Source organism: Schistocerca serialis, chromosome 4 (assembly GCF_023864345.2).
Source record: "Schistocerca serialis cubense isolate TAMUIC-IGC-003099 chromosome 4, iqSchSeri2.2, whole genome shotgun sequence".
Lineage (NCBI taxonomy): Eukaryota > Metazoa > Arthropoda > Insecta > Orthoptera > Acrididae > Schistocerca > Schistocerca serialis.
In genome coordinates, this window is record NC_064641.1 from 513889301 (window position 1) to 513914377 (window position 25077).

At 39.6% G+C, this 25077-nt stretch overlaps 1 protein-coding gene across 1 annotated transcript in view; it reads right to left on the minus strand.

Annotated features, from left to right (window-relative positions):
• Positions 1-23094: 23094 nt before the first annotated feature.
• LOC126475242 (biorientation of chromosomes in cell division protein 1-like 1) overlaps positions 23095-25077 on the minus strand; it is a 90679-nt gene continuing 88696 nt past the window's right edge. Inside the window, exons 5-7 of the mRNA XM_050102932.1 lie at positions 24913-24991; positions 24680-24804; positions 23095-23841 (exon numbers count right to left, since the gene is read on the minus strand). Of these exons, the coding sequence (XP_049958889.1) occupies positions 23765-23841; positions 24680-24804; positions 24913-24991 (281 nt within the window). The 3' untranslated portion in view covers positions 23095-23764. The remainder of the gene's footprint in view (positions 23842-24679; positions 24805-24912; positions 24992-25077) is intronic.

Consider the following 25077-nt stretch of genomic DNA (forward strand, 5'->3'; position numbering starts at 1 on the left):
CGGTTGCGAATGGTCCTCGCCGATACCCCAGGAGCAACAGTGTCCCTAATTTGCTGGGAAGTGGCGGTGCGGTCCCCTATGGCACTGCGTAGGATCCTACGGTCTTGGCGTGCATCCGTGCGTCGCTGCGGTCCGGTCCCAGGTCGACGGGCACGTGCACCTTCCGCCGACCACTGGCGACAACATCGATGTACTGTGGAGACCTCACGCCCCACGTGTTGAGCAATTCGGCGGTACGTCCACCTGGTCTAACGCATGCCCACTATACGCCCTCGCTCAAAGTCCGTCAACTGCACATACGGTTCACGTCCACGCTGTCGCGGCATGCTACCAGTGTTAAAGACTGCGATGGAGCTCCGTATGCCACGGCATATTGGCTGACACTGACGGCGGCGGTGCACAAATGCTGCGCAGCTAGCGCCATTCGACGGCCAACACCGCGGTTCCTGGTGTGTCCGCTGTGCCGTGCGTGTGATCATTGCTTGTACAGCCCTCTCGCACTGTCCGGAGCAAGTATGGTGGGTCTGACACACCGGTGTCAATGTGTTCTTTTTTCCATTTCCAGGAGTGTATATTATGGCCTGGCTATAACAAGGAATGCTACAAAAACTCTAAACTACATGAAGGCAGCGGTGTGGGCAGAATTTTTTCATTTGACGGCTACCAACAAAGACACATCTGGACACAGACTATGCCCCAAAGGCAAGACAAACTGGTACAAATTCCGAAAATCCCAAGAGAAAAATGAACCTTATGACCCCAATGACCACAATCATCTTCCTTTCGCTCTAATGGAACAAATAAAACCCATATTTAGAAACTTGGCCCATCCTGACCTTTTGCGTAAGTGCCTACATGGTGGAACGCAAAATCCGTCAGAGTCGTTCAACAATGTTCTATGGTCGCGGCTACCAAATGCAACTTTTATTTTGATGACTACATTTCAGTTGGGAGTGTATGAAGCTACTACAAGTTTCAATGAAGGAAATTTAGCAAAGTGTAGAATTTTGAGTCATTTAGGTATATCTCCAGGCAAAAACTGTGTCAAGTTTTTGAAAGAGGACGACGAACTTTGGATTAAAAAAAGCAGAGAAAGCTGTCACAGAAATTGAGAAAAAGTGTCACCACGCCACACAGCAAGCAATAAAAAAGATTGAGGACCAGTTTGAATAACTAGAAGATCCAGATAGACCTTCATATGAAGCTGGAATGTACTAAAGTAAGAATAAAATCATTGTTTAATAGTCTTATCCTTATTTCCTTTTCCGCAACAACTGTGTGTTTCAATGGTTAGGAACATTTTTCTTGGCCACTATTAATGTTATCAACGTGATTTTATAAAAAATTGGTCCTTGTTTGTTAGTTGTTGATTTAAACTGAGGAAATACGAATATCTTTTAAAGAACTATGGTATAAATTTAATTAAAGTAAAAAAATTGCAGTTTTTATGGCTACCTACTTTAAAAATATTTATTTTTAATCAAAGTTTTTATTATTTTTAAGACTTATCAGTTTAAAATGAAGATTAATATATAAGGAACTCAACAAAAACATCAACATAATGTGTCAATTGGTTTGGGAGAAAAATGTTCCTAAAGTCATATAACACGACCAAGATAGAACCATCTAATGCCCCTTAAGCAGCTCTCTGGTTTGTCTGTGAAACAGTTTTGCAAGAATAAGTGTGTAATATATAGGTGGTTTCGTTACCTAATTCCAGTACAAATTACGCACTCGAAATGTTAAAAACCAAATACAAAGCTTAAAGAAAATATATAAATCTTGAAGGGGAAGGTAGAGAGGAATAGGTGACTTTGTGAAAAATTTGCACTGATCTAGAGACAAAACGTAACATTAAACAAACCAGTTTTCCATTGGATGTGATGGCAATTCGTAACACAGTGTTCCTTTTAGTGGTTCTGGGTGCAATTTGACGTAACAAATAAAAAAACTAATGCTTCGACTTTATGAAACATAAAATGAAAATTACTCCTCCTTGAGCTCCTTCCACAGTGTGTGAAATTCCCCTTCTGTACCATGTAATGTCATTTTTTGGACCCACGTTCTTTTTTTTGTGTTTGTTTCGCACTTCCCTCTTCCTTCTCTAACACACACGCTATCCCTGCAAGGTGCAAACTATTTGTTTCCAATTAATGTCATTTTCATACTAATGTTGTCTCAAGCATACATGTATATAAGCTACCACATTGTGTATGTGCACTTTGGCGTATAAAAACAGTTAAAATCACATTGTGAAGACCACAATTCTGACGAAAAAAGGTTGTGGACAGTTATGTTGATGTCGCGTGACTTGAATTGACTTGACGTTCCGTGATGCGATGGACAGTGTGAACACACCTTGTGATGGTGCCATAACAACTAATGTGAATTGGCCTTTAAATGTGCTTTGAACCTCCGCGTTTCACCACAGTAAGACCATAAAACCTAAGTACAAAATCTGAGAACTCCTGAAGTCCATTTCACGAACTAGCGTCCTTATATGATGCGAACTCTCACAAAAGTTTTGTTGTATTACTGATGTTTTTCCATTGATCAGTAGTTAATTTTGACTAACGAATACCTACATTCATTCCTTCAAAGATGGATTTTGTAAAATCTTGACATTATTCAGCAGTTGCTGCTGGAGCTCCTGTGCTAAGCAAAGGACAAAGTTTTTGCGCCTACTGCAAAAAACGTTTTCACTTTCTGATTTGATTTTATGTGGTTTCATAATATCTTTTAGTGAAATGCCATTAGCAAATCCCACTATAACAGGGGACAACAATCCACCTCGTAAGACTGACAATAAGAAGAACAATGTACTGTAACAGATTTGTATGGTCTGCTGTGCTTGACTTGAACGATTTATTGACCTTTAGACGTTCTCCTAGAGGTGGTCTAAGAAACAGAAGACAAATATTATTGGTGACATCAGAGTACATACTATATAACAGTAGCAATTAGTATAAACTCTGGATATTTCGAGAGCTACTGGCTTAAAATGCGGTTAACACTAACTTCTAGTGACAGCTACTTTGTGTCTCATTGGTGTACAATTTGAAGTCACTCGACTGCATTATTTATTGCTTTAAACAATTCCCTACGCATGATTTGCCGAGAAGACTTAGGCAACCAAGAATGTGTTCACAAATTAATAACTTAAGATTCTTTGGTCGGCAGCAGAGGACACAGGTAACTGAAATGAATAGTAAGCACAGGGATCTATAGAAAATTAGCGACCTCACTTTTCAGTTTCTGATAAACACCACTGGTAATGTCCACCATTACTGACGTATTATCACTACCAATTCCTCTCATTTGCTTACTGTCTAAACCATAATCTTGAGGTAATGACTCTACGGCAGTAACAACACAATCGGCATTCCCCTGATCTAGTTACCAATTCCTAACATAGTACCGAGCGAGGTGGCGCAGTGGTTAGCACACTGGACTCGCATTCGGGAGGACGACGGTTCAATCCCGTCTCCGGCCATCCTGATTTAGGTTTCCCGTGATTTCCCTAAATCGCTTCAGGCAAATGCCGGGATGGTTCCTTTGAAAGGGCACGGCCGATTTCCTTCCCCATCCTTCCCTCACCCGAGCTTGCGCTCCGTCTCTAATGACCTCGTTGTCGACGGGACGTTAAACACTAATATCCTCCTCCTCCTCCTAACATAGTAGAAATACCTCCACTTTGTTGTTTTGAAAAATATACTATGCACACAGCCAACAATTTGGTGATAGAAATGCCTGTAGATTCATCTATAAGACGACTAAAATGCGCATAACCAATGACATTTTGTAGTTCTGATTTAAAGTGCTGGTAGAGAATATTCCTAATCAGTGCACTGCACTTTGTCTGATGTAGCCATGAAAGAGATGCATGGTCAGCACTTTCTTGATTAGACATGAAAGATGATCAATGGATCTAAATGCACTGTGATTAACGACAGTGTAAGGCCAGCTTCAGCAGCTGCACATTCATACATATGTTTGATAGGCTGAAATGGCAATTTTGACTGTACTGAAGATGAAAAGGACTCAGCTGCTTTTACATATTTGTTACTTTTTTACATGACAAAGTAAATAGAACACGTGCAAATCAGGTTACATTGGAAATATTTGCACTGCACAATGCTAGGTTTCCTGGACACCTCTAGCAACCAATCCTTTAAGTGTTTCTCATTTAACCATTTTTTTCTAAAAACGTCATATGTGGCCCTTAAAATTCTTTTCTGATATGTTCAGTCAGTCGGTAAAACAAACTGGACAGCATACAGTAGTTGTTAAGGAACACACAATAATGTACTGCAATACTGAAACACTAGACTAATGTACTACGCTCGCTATCCAGAATTTCAGGCAAACACTCATGAAGCAAAGCATATCTTTGTTCGTGCTGAGAGGTACCGTGGCTGTACTGTGACTCACCGCTGCGAGACTGTGCATCAGTATCTGGCTAACGTTCGTAACGTCATACCTCTCTTAACATATATGTAAATAAAGCCATGTGCTGCTGCTAGAGGCATGTAATGTATCTTTGATTATGAGAAAAATTGGAGCCATATACCATCATATTAGTTTGCTGTCCTGTGTTTGCCAGGCATACGAGACGTTTGTTATTGTTAGTCATGCTTCGGTAGCTCAGATGGTAGAGCACTTGCCCGCGAAAGGCAAAGGTCCCGAGTTCGAGTCCCAGTCGGGCACACAGTTTTAATCCGCCAGGAAGTTTCATATCAGCGCACACTCCGCTGCAGAGTGAAAATATCATTCTGGAAATTCACTATATCTCCGACTGATACATTCATTGTAATGTTGAAAGCCTTTTGTTACTTCATGAACAGGAAACTCTCAAATTCCTTCTCACAACTTACAGTTTTATAGAAATAAATAAGTTCCCCACTGGTAAATACGTGCTTACTTGTGTTTAACTGGTAATACCTGCCAGCCCCCCCCCCCCCCCCACTCTAATCAACATCTTCTTACCCATACCCTCAGACAATACGAAATCCATGCTCTGCTCCTCAACAAAACCTTCCTCCAACCCCAATATTCCCTAAAGACGTCACCTTACATCCTGCATTGAACTGATGAACTCATTGGTGGAGTAGCCATTACCATCTTCGAAATATACTTTCTGCTCCTCAACCACTGTAATAATCCAACTGAGCATCGTCTTAACCATCTCTCTCCCAAGATTAACACTTGACATCAGCCACATCCACTCTAATCATCCCATCCCTAACGATTCCCTAACTCAGAAAGACCATCTTTAATATGTACATAGTCGCTGCTGATCTTAGCCTGCACTCCTGCACACCTGCTGAAAACTGAAAAACAGTGGTGGTGTCAATTCATCAACATCCTCAATGTCCACAAAATCCACTTCCATTCCACACCTGACCTGACAGAAATACACCTACATCTACACAGACACTCCGCAAGCCACTGTACAGTATGTGATGGAGGGTACCCTGTACCACGACTACTCATGTCCTTTCCTGTTCCACTAGAAAATAGAGTAAGGAAAGGTGCCCTAACTTCGTGAGTCTTATCTTTGTGGTCCTTAAATCAATGTATGTTGGCGGCAGTAGAATCGTTTGGCGGTCAGCTTCAAATGTCGGTTCTCTAAATTTTATCAACAGTACTTCTTAAAAAGAGCGTCGCCTTCCATCCAGAGATTCCCATTTGAGTTCCTGAAGGATCTCGGTAACACTTACGTGTTGTTCAAACAACAAATCTAGCAGCCTGCTTCTGAATTGCTTCGATGTCTTCCTTCAATCCGACCTAGAAAGGATGCCAAACACTGGAGCAGCACTTAAGAACAGGTCGCACACAGGTTGCACCAGCATCCTATACGCGGTCCCTTTTCTAAAATTCTGCTAATAAACCGAAGTCAACTATTCCCCTACCGTACCACAGCCCTCACATGCTCGTTACATTTCATATCGCTTTGCAACGTTGCGTCCAAATATTTAAAAGATTAGTTTAATACTAGTGATACTGTGGCATTATGGAGCGTTTCCAAACAGTTGTCGAAAGGTGATTGATGACCTCTACATTTAAACTCATCTTTCACAGTGATGGGCTATCAGATGGTTAGGCGCTCTGTTTCGACTGATTCCTCATATTGCAGTCATGTACGCGACCACTGTTTCGTAGTTGGCCATCCTCAGAAGGTGTTTCCATCCACCAAGACTCTTTCTCCATCTCAAAAAAGTGATGCAAATCAGTAATTATGTGGTAATCAACAGCATACCATTGGATGGATGGGCTAGAAAAGACACTGTCGAAGTACTGTAGTAAGCACCACAGTTGACAGTGCGATCAATTTTAGAATTTTGTACGTTTTTTCCGTAATTTCAGCGCCGACCACTTACACGGCAGCATGCTTCCTAATATCTGCACCGTCCCTAAACATCCCCTTTGCTACTCTGTGAGTACCGCTGCGAATGTAGATAGATGACGGTGCAGTAAATACATTCATTGTTAATTCTAGAACATATACACCAAAGTACACCAAACAGCGATCTACATATTTCTAGCACTTCGATCATAGGGCGTAATTTACAATTACGACTGCCCATTTTTCCCTATGTGGATGGGTATCACAGAGCATTCTCGCATTCTTAGGATAAAGCTAGAGATTGAAAGATCTCCTCGCATTGTCTTTGACCAACGCTCCCTGCAACACTGTCGCCGATTTAATTTTCAGTTGACCAGAAGTAGACCACTACATTCCATGTCCCGTGAAGAACAGAGCGAGCCGAATCTGTTACTGCTATTCAGCAAACACTGTTCCACACCAATCTTACTCACGGCACCCATCCAGGTGCACAAGATTTCTCCAGATGCGCGCATGTCGATGAGGTGTATAATGGATATGAGAGTGTTGTAGTTATATAATAGAGGGTTATGAAGAAGAAACCTGTGGTTTGTGGGTGATGGAGCTCCAGACGAACGTAATTTGAAGCATTTTACGTAAATCAATTGCGCTATTAATTCAGAAGTATTGTCCTAGTGTCTGCAGTCAGTACCAAGAAGGTACTGGTAAGAGAGAAATGATTGTGGAACATAAACACAAGCATTCCTGATTGCATGGTTCTGTACTTAAAACACGCTACAACAGTAGAGTGGTGTGGCTTCATACCTATTAGTCATGTGGAATGCAGCGCTGTTAATATTCGAATGTAAGAAATATATTCCCACACATGACATAACGTGGATGACCACCAAATGCAGAGTAATAAATTAATGTATGTCGGATCACAAGCCCTGGTATGACCCCAAAGTTATCAGCAAACGCCTTATATATTTTTATAAAGTGACCGTAGCTAAAGAACGGTGTATTACCAGCTGGGGTGATTGCAGTGTACAACTACAGAAGGGATTGCCTGCTTGACCCTGTGCAGGACTGTTTAGGTGATTTAAACCCTAAGTAACTGTATTTACAATGGGCTTCTCTGTACTCTCCATCAATTACAGCCTTACAGTATCAGCTAAGAAACAGCTGCATATGGCAACTTTCTACTGTATGGCTATTGAGATAATAGTGATACATGCAAGATGACTTCTGTCTTTCATGCTTTCCTGGAAAATTTCCCTCTAAACTTACATGGATCCGTGTTAAAGGACGATAGAAGGTAGATGGAGTGATCAATTGAGGGGGAGAGAGGGAGATCTCGCTCCAGGTCATTTATCACGCATTTAACCATTTTTACCGGTGTTCTCTCAGGGTGCATCGATTGCATAGTATAACTGTCAATCGACTCATATACAGTTGCATGTTCTGTGTAGACTTAGAGCACTATCTATATTTGATCGTTAATGGCAAATCTCCCCAAATCACAGTCATAAGAGAACTTCCAACTCATATGTGATGAAACATGTCCATCGATGGATTACCTGTTTCGGTACCCTCTTCGAGACGAGAGAAGATGTATGCGAAGGTGGCTATTCCTCTGCCACAGCTTGGACATAAATCGAGTCTTCAGTTGCATGCAAGTCGGTAATGATTGTTACTACGGAGAGGCTAAGTCTTAATATTTATTAGTCAGTTGGTGTATGAGAAGTGAAGATATTCTCATAGAAAATCAAAGAGCATATGGGTGTGTTAACAACATTATCATACACATGTGGAAAACTGTTGTAAAAACATGGAAGATGACATAAAATCGGTAAAATTCGAGGAAAACCTGGTATAATCACAAAAAATTGATGTGAGATACGTTAAAATTGAGGGAAACACTATCAAATATGTAAAATCGCGAAAAGCAACTAAAATTACGGAAACTGACAGAATACATAAAATTAGATACAAAAACCATGAAAAGAGTACTTAGCAAAAACAATGAAATTGGGTGTTCTAGAGGAGGAGAGTAGACCGATGCCATCTATACACACTTTAATTGTGGAAAGGAGGCATTCTAGAGATGTGACGTCAAGGCAAAACGGCAATATTATCCCACGTATGAGAAATACTGTCTAATATCGGACAATGAGTTCCATGTACAAGAGGCAGGTTACCAGGGGCGGTGGTAAACTGCAGTAAGACTGTTACATCTCCACTGACCACTAATCGTAGTGTTTATTTCCTTCTAAGATGTCACTGTTTCTTCGTAAGCTCCAGCTGTCATACACCTCTGGAAACCTATGTAGTGTTTGTGTTACAAAGAATCGATGTTTTCTTTGTTGTGCAAAGCAGTAGTTTTATCATTTTACAGTTTGTCACCATAGTTTATCGTAGAGAAACTTGCATGGAGAATGTGTCATTTGCTGGGCATATATATTTCTTACATTGGAATATTAACAGCGTTGCATTCTGCATGACTAATATATCGGAAACCGCACCGCTCTAGCGTTATAGCGTGTTTTACGTGTCATTTCTCTCTTATCAGTACCTTCTCAGTACCGACATCAGACACTAGAACGATACTTCTGAATTAATAGCGCAGTTGATTTACGTAAAATGCTTCAAATTACGTTCGTCTGGAGCTCCATCACTCACAAACCACAGGTTTCTTCTTAATAACCGTCTCTTATATAACTACAACACTCTCATATCCACTATATACCTCCTGGACATGCGTGTATCTGGAATAATCTTGTGCACCTGGATGGGTGCCGTGAGTAAGATTGGTGTGGAACAGTGTTTGCTGAATAGCAGTAACGGATTCGGCTCGCTCTGTTCTTCACGGGACATGGAATGTAGTGGTCTACTTCTGGTGAGCTGCAAATTAAATCGGCGACAGTGTTGCAGGGAGCGTTGGTCAAAGACAATGCGAGATGTTTCAATCTCTAGCTTTATGCTCTGTGATACCCATCCACATAAGGAAAGATGGGCAATCGTAATCGTAAACTACGCCCTATGATCGAAGTGCTAGAAATATGTAGATCGCTGTTTGGTATACTTTGTTGTATATGTTCTAGAATTGACAATGAATGGACGCCACTGCACCATCATCTATCTACATTCGCAGTGATACTCACAGAGTAGCAAAGGGGATGTTTAGGGACGGTGCAGATATTAGGAAGCATGCCGCTGTGTCATTGGTCGGCGCTGAAATTACGGAAAAACTGGTAAAATTCTAAAATTGATCGCACTATCAACTGTGGTGCTTACTATAGTATATCGACAGTGTCTTTTCTACCCTATCCATCCAATGGTATGCTGTTGACTACCACAATATTCTTGGCTCACATCACTTGCTTGAGATGTAGAAAGAGTCTTTGTGGAGGGAAACACCTTCTGGGGATGGCCAGCTACGAAACAATGACCACGTATATGACTGCAATGTGAGGAATCAGTCGAAACAGAACGCCAAGCCATCTGATACCCTATCACTGTGAAAGATGAGTTTAAATGTAGAGGTCATCAATCACTTTTGGACAACTGTTCAGAAATGCTCCATAACGTCGCAATACTCTTCAAGTTCCTTTATGTTGTGACTGTTTTTAAATCAATCATCCAATGTGCGTTGTGGTAGTAGCAGCAACATGATTTACACCTTGTGATGTCCAGCTTTTACAGCAGAGAAAACATTGTATCAGACAATAAAGCAGGGTCCCTCTCTTGCGACTGACAGTCTGTGGCATATGGCCCTCCCACAGTACAGGGGATGAAAGGTTACACCGGTCTGTGCAAGCGATTTCTATCACTAAGTGGATCAATATCTGTATATTCAATAGGATCGCCACATATGGTCGATGCCAGCACACACGGTATTTGTTTTCGATATATCAGAAGAGAGAGATTGGGTAAAATCTTATCGAGTTCTCTGTCGGATGAAGTTAGCGGAGTTTTTATAGTTCATAGTTTTATATTCTCTGTTGGATGGTACAATATAATGACGATAGAGAGAATGTTTGTGTGACGGACGTGAATGCACCCTGAAAGATGCAGATCTCCTTCAGACTGCAGTACCTGTACGTAGTTTGGAGATGCACAGCAATGCAGTAGCAAAATCCTCATCCTTCTTTCAGTTCCTGTGCTGTCTATTGTACTACCTCAAGTTGCAAGAGAAAGCTTCGTTTTGGTGCTGGCCTTACACACTGTACACGGTTGGTGGAGCTACAACAACATGTTCCCATTTCGATCGAGTGACAAAAAACATAGGTTGCAAGAGGTGGTAGAAGTATCGATCTCTGACTTCTGTTTAGTTCCACTTAAACTGGGAGGATCACATGGACAAAGCTGCAGGGAGAGCAGGGCAGAGACTGAGGAACAGTTACAAGATGCAGAGGGACTGTCTAAAGCCACATTGGAGTTTTGCTGTAGCAGACAGGTTCGAGAAAGGTTACTTGTTTCGATACATGAGAGTGGCATGAATCTGATTCACCAGTGGCTGTAATCATTAAAGACACCTCTATAAGACCCAATACAAGTATGTTGTTGACTGGATAGACTTGATTCCCAATCACAGATAGCATTTTTTATCAAAAGGCATAACGCTATCAGCGACTCTTGTGTGTACCTGTAGAACCAATACCAGTTTTATGCAGGGTAACGGTAATATAGTCGCTGTAATCGTGTTTTTAACAGCGCGGTTTTTACGCGAAATGTAAGTTGCCAGCGGTAGAGTCCTTCTGTGGTCAGCTTAAAATTTCGGTTCTCAGTAGTGTTCCTTGAAAAGAAAATTGTCTTCCCTCCAGGGACTCCCCTTTAAACTATCTGGTGATTGCAGTCCAACTACTGAAAAAGAAAAGTTATTCGCCGTCTGAAGTGATTATGTTGATCAATTTAGTTAGTTAGCCGATCAATTTTATATCAGTGATATGCTGCCAGGAGGGTGGAGACGATCTCTAGGGCACCACGTATATGACTCTTGAAATGGAGTTTTTCTCATTGCTGCGATATCTTTTAACAATAGTTGAATCTCTCACCTACACAGGGAGACACGACCATCATAATAAAATCAGATGTATTACCGAATTTGTAAAGCGATACTTTGCATCAACCTCATATTTACAACTTCTCTGTACTGTTAGCTTAAAAGAGAGAGTCTGAAAGCGAGGAGGAGTCCTGTGACAGATGTAGATCTTAGCACCTCATCATGACCCAAAAATGAGTTCAATATTCTAGTCCTGTGATGCAGAACGTGGCAGATGAGAAAAGATATTTTTCTACCTGATGAAAGAATACTATGCCATAGTCCTGTACAGGATTTTCACAACAGGTAACGATACTTTAGCGATGTGAAATAGAGTGTATCGTCCGATTTCTTCTATCTCGTATAAACTGGAGGAATGCACATTTCGCGTGAGAAATTCGAGGTGTATGGTCAACAACATCGCTGTCTCGGACTGGGTAAAGTGGATTTTTTAAGCTGATGGGTCTACGTTGGAGTGGAATTGTTTAGAACTACTGTATATGTCCAAGCTACAGTTTCGCAGTGCACCGCGGCTGGCTGCAGCGATGATCTCGAGGAGTCGGCAACCGGAAGTAACGGATTAGATCAGCCTGGGCCGGATACAAAGAATGCGCAGGCCTGTCTGATCTTGCCCACGGCTACGAGGGTTGACGAAGCGACCAGTGTGCTGGAAGAGAGCGACAAAAGCGGACGTGTGTGTGTTGGTGAGAGAAGATTCAAAATTATGTACAGTTACAGTGGACACATTGATAACTTCCAAATTCCTACGATTCCAATCATTCTCGTATGCCCTTCATGGGAGGCGGTGGTGCACTCTGACATTACGCGCTTCCACGACTGCGGCTGCACCCGTAGCAAAAGTTTTCACCGACGTTCAGAACTTGCAGTGTACGAGGCGACGCGTGTGTTATGTTTGAACGTCTGGGAAGTGAGTGCGTGGGATGTACGAGTGTTTCAGCGATCTCTGAAACCTATGCACGGCAACTACTGCTATGGACTGGGTCGTGGTTTAAGTGTGTCGTGTATAGTGCTTCTCAATACATCACAGTGGATTTTACCTTGCATTGCTATTTCCTGTTATCTCTGTCCTATCATCCATTTGGCCTTCCTCGTTTCTAATGTTGTGGAGAGAACCAATTTAGGAATTCTATAGTGCTTTCAAAACATAGTAACGACGCCAAATTCCCAATTGATATCGATCTCTGATGTCTTGCCATAACAACTTATTACTACGATCTGGATTGACGTCTAAGTGTGTCATGTTTAGCATTTGTCAATGCATCGCAGTGGATTCATTCTTGCAGTGGTAATTGCTGTTGTCTCTATTCTACCACGCAGTAGGCCTTCTCAATTCAGAAAAATGGTTCAAATGGCTCTAAGCACTATGGGACTTCACATCTGAGGTCATCAGTCCCCTAGACTTAGAACTACTTACACCTAACTAACTTAAGGACATAACAACATCCTTGCCCGAGGCAGGATTCGAACCTGCGACCGTAGAAGCAGCGCGGTTCCGGGCCGAAGCGCCTAGAACTGCTTGGCCACAGCGGCCGAACCTCCTTCCGAATATAGTGGAGAGAACCACCTTTGGAATTCTACCGCGCTTTAAAACCCCAATCGCCTCGTCAAATTCCCGATTGATCACTTTATTGTTTCCAATAGTTGTACTGCGTGCATGAATGCATTCGGTACAGGCAGGCATGGCCAGCGCGCGCGCGCGCGCGCACACACACACACACACACACACACACACACACACACACACACACACATATATATATATATATATATATATATATATATATATATATATATATATATATATATCGGGTGTTTTGGGAGGAAAGGTCACTATTGTAAACAGTAATAGTATAAGTAATTCTGAACAAAAAATGTTATATGAACGTAAGTTCGCTAATGCTTCGTTAGGGAGGTATGGGTATTGAAAGGGACTTCAATTCTGCAAAATTGATGTGCACAACATGATCGTATATGTAATACAACTGGATCGTAATGTGATCTTCTTACAAACAACTCATGGGTACATGCCATGTTTACACTACGCAACCTACCACATATTGTGGTCATGTGATGCACGTAGTACACTTGTTTGCGCAGTTGTGCCGTGTAAGCCGCATTGTGTAGTGTACTGGTGACAGATCGGTTAGCTGTGTACAGTATGGTGGTAACTGTGGTCGTACAAGTGCTGCTAACAATGCCACACGTCTTTAGTAATGAGGAATACGCAGATATGGTGTATGTTTATCGCTTCTGCGACGGTAGTGCTACTGCTGCAAGAGAAGAATACCACAGGCTCTTTCCGACTCGATGGTTATCTGATTGCAGGGTGTTTGCCAAAGTGTTTATCACTCTGCCTGCAACAGGCTCTCTTCCAGGTAGACATTTTTCGTTGGAGCGTGCACGTCAACAAACGTTGCAAGAACAGGAAGAAATTATTGCAAGTGTTGAGTGAACTCCCAGTATGCGCATACAAATAATGCCCCTGCATATTAATGTCCCACGGACACATGTAGGGGAAACATTAAATGCAGAAAACCTGTATCTAGTTCACATACAGTGTATCCAAAGTCTCCATGTTGGTGACACTGCCCGACGACTTCAATTAGGTCACTGGGTAATTGAGAATAGTCATTTGCTTCCATACATAATATTCACTGACGAAGCCCAGTTTTCACGACATGGAATAAACAACACACGCAATAATCATCGATGGCCACAGGAAAATACACAAGCTTCAGTGGATGGCAATTTCCAAGTTCGTTTTGCCATACATGTTTGCTGCGGCATGATTGGTAACCTTTTGATAGGTCCAGTTAGTATCGATCAGCGATTGATGGGAGAGAGGTACCTGCATTTTTTGGAAAATTCATTTGTGGAACTATTGGAAGACGTTCCTTTAGCCAAGTGAACTGGAATGTACTTTCAGCATGAGGGTCCCCTTCCACATGTTACCTTAAGTGTGAGGGACCATCTCAACCACACCTACCCTAATTGCCGGGTTGGCCATGGCGGTGATATTAACTAGCCTCCAAGATCACTTCACTGTACACCTTTAGATTTCTGTTTATGGGGTTGGAAGAAATCAGATGAACTGCTTCGTCACATCATGGACGCTGCTGAATTGATTAGGAACCAACCACATGCAATTGAACAAGCAACACAACATATTATCGCTAGAGCGCAAAAGTGCATTGACGTTCATGGTGGGATATTCGAACCTGTTCTGTGAACTGTACTACATCTGTATGATAGGTGTTACAGCCATTTGTAAAACACGTGGTACGTCTTTTCCAACTGAATACATGTAACATGCATGTTGTAATGCATTATGTACTAAATGCAAACTAAATAAACATTACGTAAAAATTAGTAACATAACTGTACTTCTCTGTAAGATTGTTTGCAAGGAAATCACGTTACAGTCCAGTTGTATTGCGTATACGCTCAGGTTGTGCACATCAGTTTTGCAGGATTAAAGTTCCTTTCAATACCCATACCTCCCTAGCAAAGCATTTGTGGACCTACGTTCATATAACTTTTTTATTCAGAATTACTTATACTGTCTCTGTGTAAAATATTAATCTCTTCTCCCCAAACACCTTCTATATATTTATATATATACAAGGACTGAAGAGTCAAAGAAACTGGTATACATGTCTAATATCGTGTGTGTGGGGCTCCCTCGAGTACATGGAAGTACTGCACCACGATGTGGCATAGACTCAGCTGATGTCTGAACTAGTGCTGGAGGGAACTGACAGCATGAATCGTGTGGGGCTGTCCATAAATCCGAAAGACTACGAGGGTGTGGAGATCTCTTCTGAACAGCATGTTACAAGGCATCCAAGATATGCTCAATAACGTCCATGTCTGTTGAGTTTGGAGGCCAGCGGAAGTGTTTAAACTCAGAAGTGTGTCCCTGGAGCCATTCTGTAGCAATTCTGTTGAAATTGGCCAAGTTTGTTGGAATACGCAAAGACATGAATGGATGCAGATGATCAGACAGAATGCGTGTGTGTATGTCACCTGACAGAGTCGTATCTAGACGTATCAGGGGTCCCATATCACTCCAACTGCACATGTCCTACACCCTTACAGAGCCTCCACCAGCTTCAACAGTCTCCTGCTGAAGTGCAGGGTCCATGGATTTATGAGGTTGCCTCCATATCCGTACACATCCATCCACTCGATACAATCTGCACCGAGAGTCGTCCAATCAGGCAAGGTGTTTCCAGTCATCAACAGTCCAATGTCGATGGGCCTAGGCGAGGTGTAAAGCTTTGTTTGGAGCACTCATCAAGGGTGCATAAGTGGGCCTTTGGCTCCCAAAGTCCATATCGACGATGTTTCGTTGAATAGTTTGCATGCTGACACTTGTTGATGTCCTAGCACTGAAAGCTGTAGCAGTTTGCAGAAGGGTTGCACTTCTGTCACGTTGTAAGATTCTATTGAGTCGTCCCTTCTTGCAGGATCTTTTTCCAGCCGCAGCGATGTCGCAGATTTGATGTTTTACTGGATTCCTGATATTCACGCTACACTCGCTATCTCAAAGATGCTGTGTTCCGTCGCTCACGCTCTGACTATAGCACCACCTTGTATTTCAATACACATGCCTATACCAGTTTCCTTGGCGCTTCAGTGAATGTGCTTGTGTTTGTGTTAGAGAGAGAGAGAGAGAGAGAGAGAGAGAGAGATTTTAAAGTAGATAGGAAGTGAAATGTATACTAATAAAAAGGTTAAATGAAGATCTGTGAATTAGATTAAATCTTGAATATATTATGATGTGTTATACTGAGTGAAATTTCTACTTTGAATTTAGATAAATTTTCTGTACACTTCCTTAATTTCTCTTTATTGCAACGCTGACATCCTCACACCTCAATTGCATACTCTGCTTCACAAGTAAGCCAATAAGAAATCAAGATACTGAAGATAAATTATAATCATAGAGAACAAAAATCAGACACACACACTGTAATTAAAGTATAAACTCATTTGCCTCTTTGGAATTACTTTCAAGTACTTGTCTTCAGCATCTGATTAACAGGCTTCAAATATTAGTGCATAAGATGCTATCAAACTTCTTTATATGTATCACTGTCCATTTCCCTTCATGCTATTATGTGGTATATATCTCAGCAGTTAACACTAAAGAGCTAAAACAAGTGTCATGGAGGCAACTGTATTGCAAGTTCAGTGTGTTGGGGAGGTGGGGGGGGGGGGGGGGGGAGCAAGACGAGAGTGAAATATATAACACATATTTTTAATATTTGTGAAACATTAGTCTTTGTGGTACATTTAACCAGCAATCGGAATTTTTTTCATTTCTGCTTAGTCTGTAATGTAGTGGGAGTATGTAAGTTAAATGCACTAAATAACTATGTCAAAGTGGTGCCAGTAAGCAAAATTGTGCTTTAGCCTGCAGGAAAGACGAAAATAAATATTTCAAAAACTGGAGGAATGAGAACGAAGCAGAAGGTAAAATCGCCAAAATGTGGCAAACTCAGTATTTTTTTGGAGAGTTTCAGAGGCACTGACTTACTGTTAAGCAGTTTTGTAATGCTATCACAGGAAACATTTACCACAACAGACTCGGCAATATGATAAAGTTCCTTATAAAACCCAAAGAAAGTAGTGGCTGCCCCAGATATCGATAAATGAGTGCATCTGGGGTTTGACACTTGTCACAAAGAAGCAAAAATAACTCTTCATTTTTCTTTTCAGCAGTAAAGAGTCTAGTTTATTCCAGGTATCAAATGCAAACTGTAATTATGTTTAAGAAGTGTCTATATCTGATCCATGGCACCAACAAAGAGACTCTGTACTAGTGATGTAATGACATTCTATACGTACAAGGCGCTTTATGGACAAACCTTCAGTAAGTATCCGAACGCTACAAGAACATCGTAAAGAAACCGTCCTGTAAGCTGGAGCTTCATATCTCCCAGGATCCTGAAGAAACTAAAGGATGGCATATGTAGTATCATTTTTTTTAGTTATTGTCGATTTTTGTGACACTACATACGCTGTCTATTGTAAAAACAATCTTACAAATCAACGTAAATCATAGTATTAGCCCTCATCCGATATCGGACTCAGAAGCGTCACTTGCTGGTCGTTTGGCGCACTGTTACTGCAATTGGTAATAAAAATCAGCCGGAGTGTCGCGACTGTTATGTTAAACTGTGGTGTCGTGAAGTAACGAGATGGCCAGAGTGGATGCCACCATTTGAAGTGCAAGACAGAATGTTTTGACGGGACGAGACGTGACAGCCAGTGTGAATTTCCTTAACATGAGGCGACGTTCTCTTTACGACTTGTATGAAAGCTGCCATTGAAATGCATTGCGGAATTTTTTCGTGACTCGACGGTCTTGAGGTGCTAGAAGAAATCTTAAAGACCACATATTTCAGGACCAATGGTGAACACTACTTAACTTTTCGATTTTTAGCCGAATCAATCAAATTTTCATAGTTCGACGGAAGAGCTGTGTGAAACGAGCCAATCGATTTACATCTGTACTCGAAATATCATAGTCTTCGACTGTTATATCTGTGATCTTGGGAAGATTCTAATATGTTTGACCTCTCAGCTATATGGCTTGTAATGTAGGATAATGGAAAGAAAATCGGGATACAACTGTTATGTATACATTATGAAGTGAAATTACCAGCTTCAGGCAACGCATAGCTAGTAAACCTCCTTGCCAAAAGCATTAGCTGTGTAGAGGGTTTCAAGAACGCTTTTGAAAACAGCGAATGCAAAAAAAAAGAAACTTATTTGAAAGAGGAGTACTAATGTACCCCAAACTGTAATGCAATCACTTTGTTAACGGGAGGACTTATTGATGCTTGGTAATTGTAGCTGTTTATCCGCTACAACACAGGGGGATATGTGTGTAGAACAAGGATGCCATTAAGGCCCCGCGGATTCTCGGTCTTTTTTGGCCTTTTGTATGTTGTCCTCCAAATTGACTTAATTATTATCATGCTTCTAATTATGAACCACTTAACGTGTTCAGTTGGGTACAGAGAAAATATATTGTCACTTTGCGTTTTGTGCGACATAGGTCGTGGATGCAAAAATAAAATAAAATAATAATAATTCCTGACGCACAAATGTGACGGCACTTTTCTTAATACAACCGCTTAAAGTTTGATATTAAAAGCCGCTTTGTTTTCTGTGAAAGAACTTTGCGAGCTTAGTGTACACACGTTTATAGTGAAATCAAACAATGGAAACCCCAGGAAGCTTTTGTATACGTGCTTCTTGCTATTTAGCCTCTAACGAAAGAAATGCGTTATTTCGTAGGCGTATAGTGATTACGTGTCATAAGTTTTTTGTTCCGCTATGGAAGAAGGTTAGGATTGCATTTGCATCCCCATTTAAAAAAAAATTATTCTGAAATGAGATTCCTCATCACATAAAGGATTTGGCCCTAAACAGGGGATTTTTGCGGCATTTAAATTTCGTAGCTACTTCGTAATATGTTGATGTTGTAGGTCATAAGTATTTTCAAAGATAATAAATATGTATGAATGTAAATGAGGATTGGAATGAACTACCATTAGGGGTTATAGATGGTGATTATTCTGAACAAAAAACAAATTTGTATTGTTATTTATTATTGAAAAATGAACACATTATATTGTGTTTTATAACTGCAGTATTTCCTATTGGCTCATATTTATTTATATTCTCCATGTTACACAACCCTTTTTTTTGCCTGTAGGTGTCTGCAAGGAATAACAGATACAGTTAATTTTGTTTCTCCTCGGGTAATTGTGGAGGAGGAAAGCACAAGAAGACTGTAGAAAAGCTTGTCATTCAGAACTCTATACTTTTGTTCAAAATGTAATACAGTGAAACCAATGATGCTGTAGTTACAATGGAAATTACTGTTTTTGCATGAGCAGTTGGTGCCAAATGACAAAAATGTTATCATGAGTGTACAGTGACTGATGTAGCTTACATGTTTTTCTTGAAAATGTTTAAAGCAAGATGCAGATCTCTCTATGCACTTTGCTGTATCTGTTATAGAGTGTGCTCCTACAACAAGCTTCATTTCCTTCGAAATTACCCTTGTGGGCAAAGATCTGCAGTAGTTGGTTGTGTTTGCAGACAAAATTACAAGCTGGAATTTGCATTGGGTTAATGCATGAAAGGAATGTGCACCAACACAGAATGTAAATCAGGAGTCTACCAAATAATTGGTTCTGCAAGAAGACTGATCACCAAAAATATGCATATCAGTATCGTGATTATAAATCTCCAGCAGAAGCACTGGTAAAAAGATGCACAGCACAAATAAATGAAGTTGGTGTTCAAGTTAAAGCAACAAGTAGGCATAGATGCAGAGCTTTGAAGAAAGATCATCAAACAGCTCAGCAATACAATTCAATATAGCATCTTTCTTGTTCCCCCCCTTTTCCTTATTTTGTTTAAGGTTAATGTTTCTCATTCACATGTCATACACAGTGAAAATTAATTACCTAGTTTTTTGGGTGAGAATAAATTAAAATGATGTTACAGAGCAATATCGTACCCTTAACAGATGACTATGAAAACAGTTATGGTACTGGATATGCCTGACACAGAAAGCATGACTAGAAATGCAAAATGTGTCTTTTATAATGAACTGATGGTATGAACTCCTAAATCCATTTGATTATATGTTCCTTAACAGTTGTAATTTATAAATTTTGATTGGCCATCAATGAAATATAATGTAAGCTCATTGTGTAGCTTTAGACGGTTACTGTGCAGCTTCGGATATATAGATATTTACTGAATTCATTTGTTACCACAAAAGCAGTGAAGCTACCAGAAATAAATATCTCTGTTAGAATCAAAATTATCCCTTATAACTTTTTTAAATGTTGTGATTTTTTATCAGTTTACGATGTAAACACACATTCAGTGTTACTGGGAAAGAGAATCACTGTAGCTGAAGCAAGGCTGCAGCATTTCTATCAACCCAGTGTAAAACATACCATATCATGGAACTGTTGTGTTGGTAAATGGAGCAAGTACACTTAGTTGTTACTGTGTTCCTAATTAAGTGCTTGTACTTCAGTTTTTTATCAGACTACAAGGGTTATAAGTGAACACCTCTAGTCTACTCTGTTCCTATTTATATCTGTTTTTAGAGTAGGAAACAAGGATATCTATGACATGCTCCATTGTACATGTCAGATGCTATGCAGTGCAGTTACCAGTCTTGCACTGACCAGAAATTTTACTATGCCATCTAGAAAACAGGTGAGTACACATCTTAAGTAACCGAGATAACTGAACTATTGCAGAGTGACTCAGAACACAGTGTGAAACAAAACAATCAAATTTGTTTTGAGAAAAATTGCTGAATCTGGAATTTTGAATTTGCAGTCATGATGCTTCCCGACATAATTTTAAAGACCTGCATTAACTGGAAATCTTTGTGGATTGTGCACAGGTCTAATAATGACTTGAGGAATGAAAGAAATAGGCTGATAGAAAAGGGACTTCAAGATATAAGTGAATACCTTCAGTCATCTGTGTTCATATTTATTTTTGTTTTTAGAGTAGGTTTGTGCTGAAGAGGGGTAGGATTTCTTTTGTTTTCCACTTTAAATTTTTTTGAATGACATTCACTATTGCAGCTGAAAGTATGGAAAGGATTTGGCCCTACACAGTGGATTTCTACAACACTGAAATTTCATTACTACTTTATAGTATTATTATGTCGCCATTTAGGTCAAAGGTATTAAAATGCACTGTGTGATGTAAGGTCTGTGAAATAAAAGTATAACCATATATAAAATACACAGGAGTATGCAATTATTACTTACTAATCTATACATTTCTTAATGATATTACTGTCAATGGATTCTAATAGAGGCATTCTTCTTGATATGGCAACAGATGTCCTATGGGCAACAAGTGACCACTGTTCCTGAAGTCTACGATTACAACAGCAAGAATGACCATTCTATTCCATAGATTGCATCTCACCCTGTCATAGGTGCCTCAACGCTGGGGATTCAATACGAAAACCTGTGATGTATGAAGGACAGCAACAAAATTTCCAGAGTCTGAAAAACCTTACAACATAAAATAATTTGATAATATCTACCTACTCTTCATTAATCAAACACTACAGAAGTCACATGTTCATTAACCAAGCCGTGCCACAAATATCAGTAATCTCAATATTTTCTTCTCACACAATGGAAATATCTGTGGGTATTTTTGTGCAACAAGCTTTTCATTATTTCAAATTTGCGTTAAAGCAGCAGTTCTTCCAAACATTGCAGGTGGCTTTTCTAATCTTGTAGTATGTGTGCTATGCATAATTTCATGGAAACAGGACAGCAGTGAAACAAAAATATCAGAAAGGCAATTACAGTTACAGAAAACAGTGAGAAGATACAAGTAAATAACTTGCAGAAAGTAGAAACAGTTTCATTGTTCACTTAGAGTAGGAAATTAAAACAAAAATCCTGCATTAACACCTTCATGCAAAGACAATCTGTTCTCCATTTGTTGGTGCTCCCTCCTCAACTGAAGCACAGGAGCTGACAACGATTAATGGGTGTTGAGAAGTGTTACATAATGTTGATTGTTGTACCTTATTTTACATGCAAGACTTCATCACTGTTAACAAGAGTTATATATCACTATGATCATTTTTTGGGTGACATGCCCTCAAGAAAATAAATGTGAATTGTGCTGAAAGCTTAAAATACTGAAAGAGTGTGAAAAAATTAGTAGTTTCCCCTCATAAGCGAACTATACAACAATAGTTTGTGAAAAAACTTTCATGTCTGTAACACTCATGTATTCCTAGACATATATTATACATCCCTCTCATGGCTTCCACAGGTCATAATCTCAGATTGGATGTCAGTGACCACTGCTGTTAATCATGGGTGTTGACAGTGAAGGAGCTATCTACTGCTTTGAATGGTAATGGTGCTTCATTCTAATGAGAACAGTGGCTGGATCTGACTATGCTAGTGACTTCATTTTCCACACTGACTGACTGTGGAAGGCTTAGATTAAAGAAGTAATAGACTGACAGTTGCATTGATAGTTATTGTGTATTTTTCTTGGTAATGCAGTTTTCCCACATGCTGCTCGTTGTTACAAAAAGTTATATAATTTCATGAACAATTTCTATTTATTGTACTTATCTTTTTAGATGAATCTTGTAGGCAAGGGTATCATCTGAAACAATAGTGGTTGCTGCTGTTGTGCATACCATTTGTTAATTTCAATTTAACTGATTGACCAACAGTCCTGGCACACACGTAAAGTATTTAGGAAAGCAAGAGAGTCTGTTGTGAGATAATGACTTGGCCGTAAAAATTACTGTGTGTGTATGTCCATTCGATCACCCCCCCCCCCCCCCCCCCCCACACACACACACACATACACACCAGCAAGTATCAGACTGAATTGTTTGCTTGTAACACCATAAATGAGATTACTAGCTTAACTTTTGGTTGATGCTAATATTATCTTTGACCAGAATTGTTGATTGGGAACTACGGAAAATGGTAACTAAAATATCAAACACAAAATATTACTGATATATCTTAAAAAATTACAATTTTATTTTGTTGATTAAGTACATACCAGTTATTATCGTGACAATATATTTTCATCTTATTATTTTTTGTAAAAAAAGAAAAAAAAAAAAAAAAAAAAAAGAAGAGAGTATAATCAAATGTCACTGAACCTGCAGTTGCATAAAAACAGAAACAACATGTTTTTCGGAAATGAAAACACAGGAATTCCATGAACATAAAGTCTGTACTGTAAAATTTAAATTTTACACAGTCATAAATGTAAAAACTGCAAATTTCTTGCTGTACAAATTATCACAGCTAATAAAACAAAAATGGTAACATTGGTGGTATGAAACTATGCTGGTGTGCCAACTTTTGAAATGAATGTAGACACATTGCAAAAGTATATAAATAAGAATTATTTATACAAAGTAAGTAGAATTGCAACTGAAAGATAGAGTTCTGTACATCAGTCAATATTCTTGAATTTCTTAGTGTTCAAATTGCTACTGATTTGAAAGACTAAACATTCAATACACTGAGTTTTTATAACTACTGTAACTGTAATCTCGGTTTTTCTAGGAATTCTTTCCATACATCCAGTCCAATTCTGTTCACCTTGCACTTGAGTCTGCAGAATCTACAGTCTTTTATTACTATATGTATACTATGTACAATACAAACTCTTGCACTGTCTTACTCATAACCTTTTTACATTTGTCATGTCCTCTAATATACAGTTTAAGTACACAATGTGTGAGTTTTCACCCTGGTTTTAATAGGAATCTGAGGGATAAAAACTCATTCAAACCCAGTTGTTAATCATCTGTATGTGCCTTTTTCAGAATGAGAGGATTCACATCCTTCAACAGTTGACCGACGCTTCTTCACTGTCACTTCTGGAAACAAAGGAACAAACTGTAAAGAAGCATATCCAAATGCAAAATATATACTCAGGTATAGTGGAACAAATATTTTCACAAAATATGATTAAAGTTACAAATGAAAAGTAAAATATATAAATAATACTTTTGGTAGATAAAATATACTTACTTAAACTTCGCCATTACTAGAACAGCTGGCATGAAATTTACAGAAAAAAGTAATTAAAGAATATTAATCTTGAGCTCTCACAACAAGGAATTCCTCCACAAGGCAAAGAAGTAGTGCATTGGGGCACACATATGAAAAGGAAAAAGTTGTGTACATCCGTGGAGAAACACTCAAAGTATCAGGGGGGAAAAATCACTGCTAAATCTCTAAATATTTTTCTTGAGCTTTTCACACAGGAATTTCTAGTTGTGAAAGCTGAAGATTCATTTCTGTTGATCCCTTACTTGCTCACAAAGTTTCCTAAGAGGTAAGTAGGTGCTTTTCATATTTTCTGTATGCATTCTGCAAGTTCTCTTCTCAAATTACTCAATATAGATGCAATTTACTACGTAGCACAGACAGGTGGAGGAATTCAAGAACAAGGTGTATTGTATGTATTAACCTCTGTACAGTAGTATATGTTACTTAAAATTTGACAGCATTTGTGTCAATCCAGGCCAAACAGTCAATTAGCTCACTAAATATACAAAATGACCTTATTTTGCAATGAACTTTCATAGGTATATTTTTCAACAGTAAAAATGGAGCAACTCAATAGATTTGTCCAATTATTCAGTTTTGGAAAATCAAAACTACGTAGAACTGGCATACAGGCTAATGAGAATGTTACCATTGTTATCTCACCTTCAGGTAGTGGTGGGGACTGTTGTTTTGATTTGGCACGCCTTGAAGTTACATTGAAAAGTGGCCTTGGTTTATACAATTCATCACTGCTGTACCGTTGGCCACGATAAGTTGTTGTGGCACTCCTAAATAGAAAGCAAGAATGAAAGCTTATAGAAAAATTGTATACGTGGTCTCTCTGTACATTTCACAGATATGTAAAGCTTAATGCTGCTAGTCAAACTGAAATCTACCTCAGTGTTCTTTTGCTTTCAGACTCCTCTTGGTTCAAATTCACAGTATCCACATCACCGTCTCCTATGTTTCCTGCTTCTGTAATGTCAAAAAACAAACTTTTGTAAAAGAGCAATTATTATAAATGTTTGAAAAATATCAGCTACAGATATGTGATAGGATAC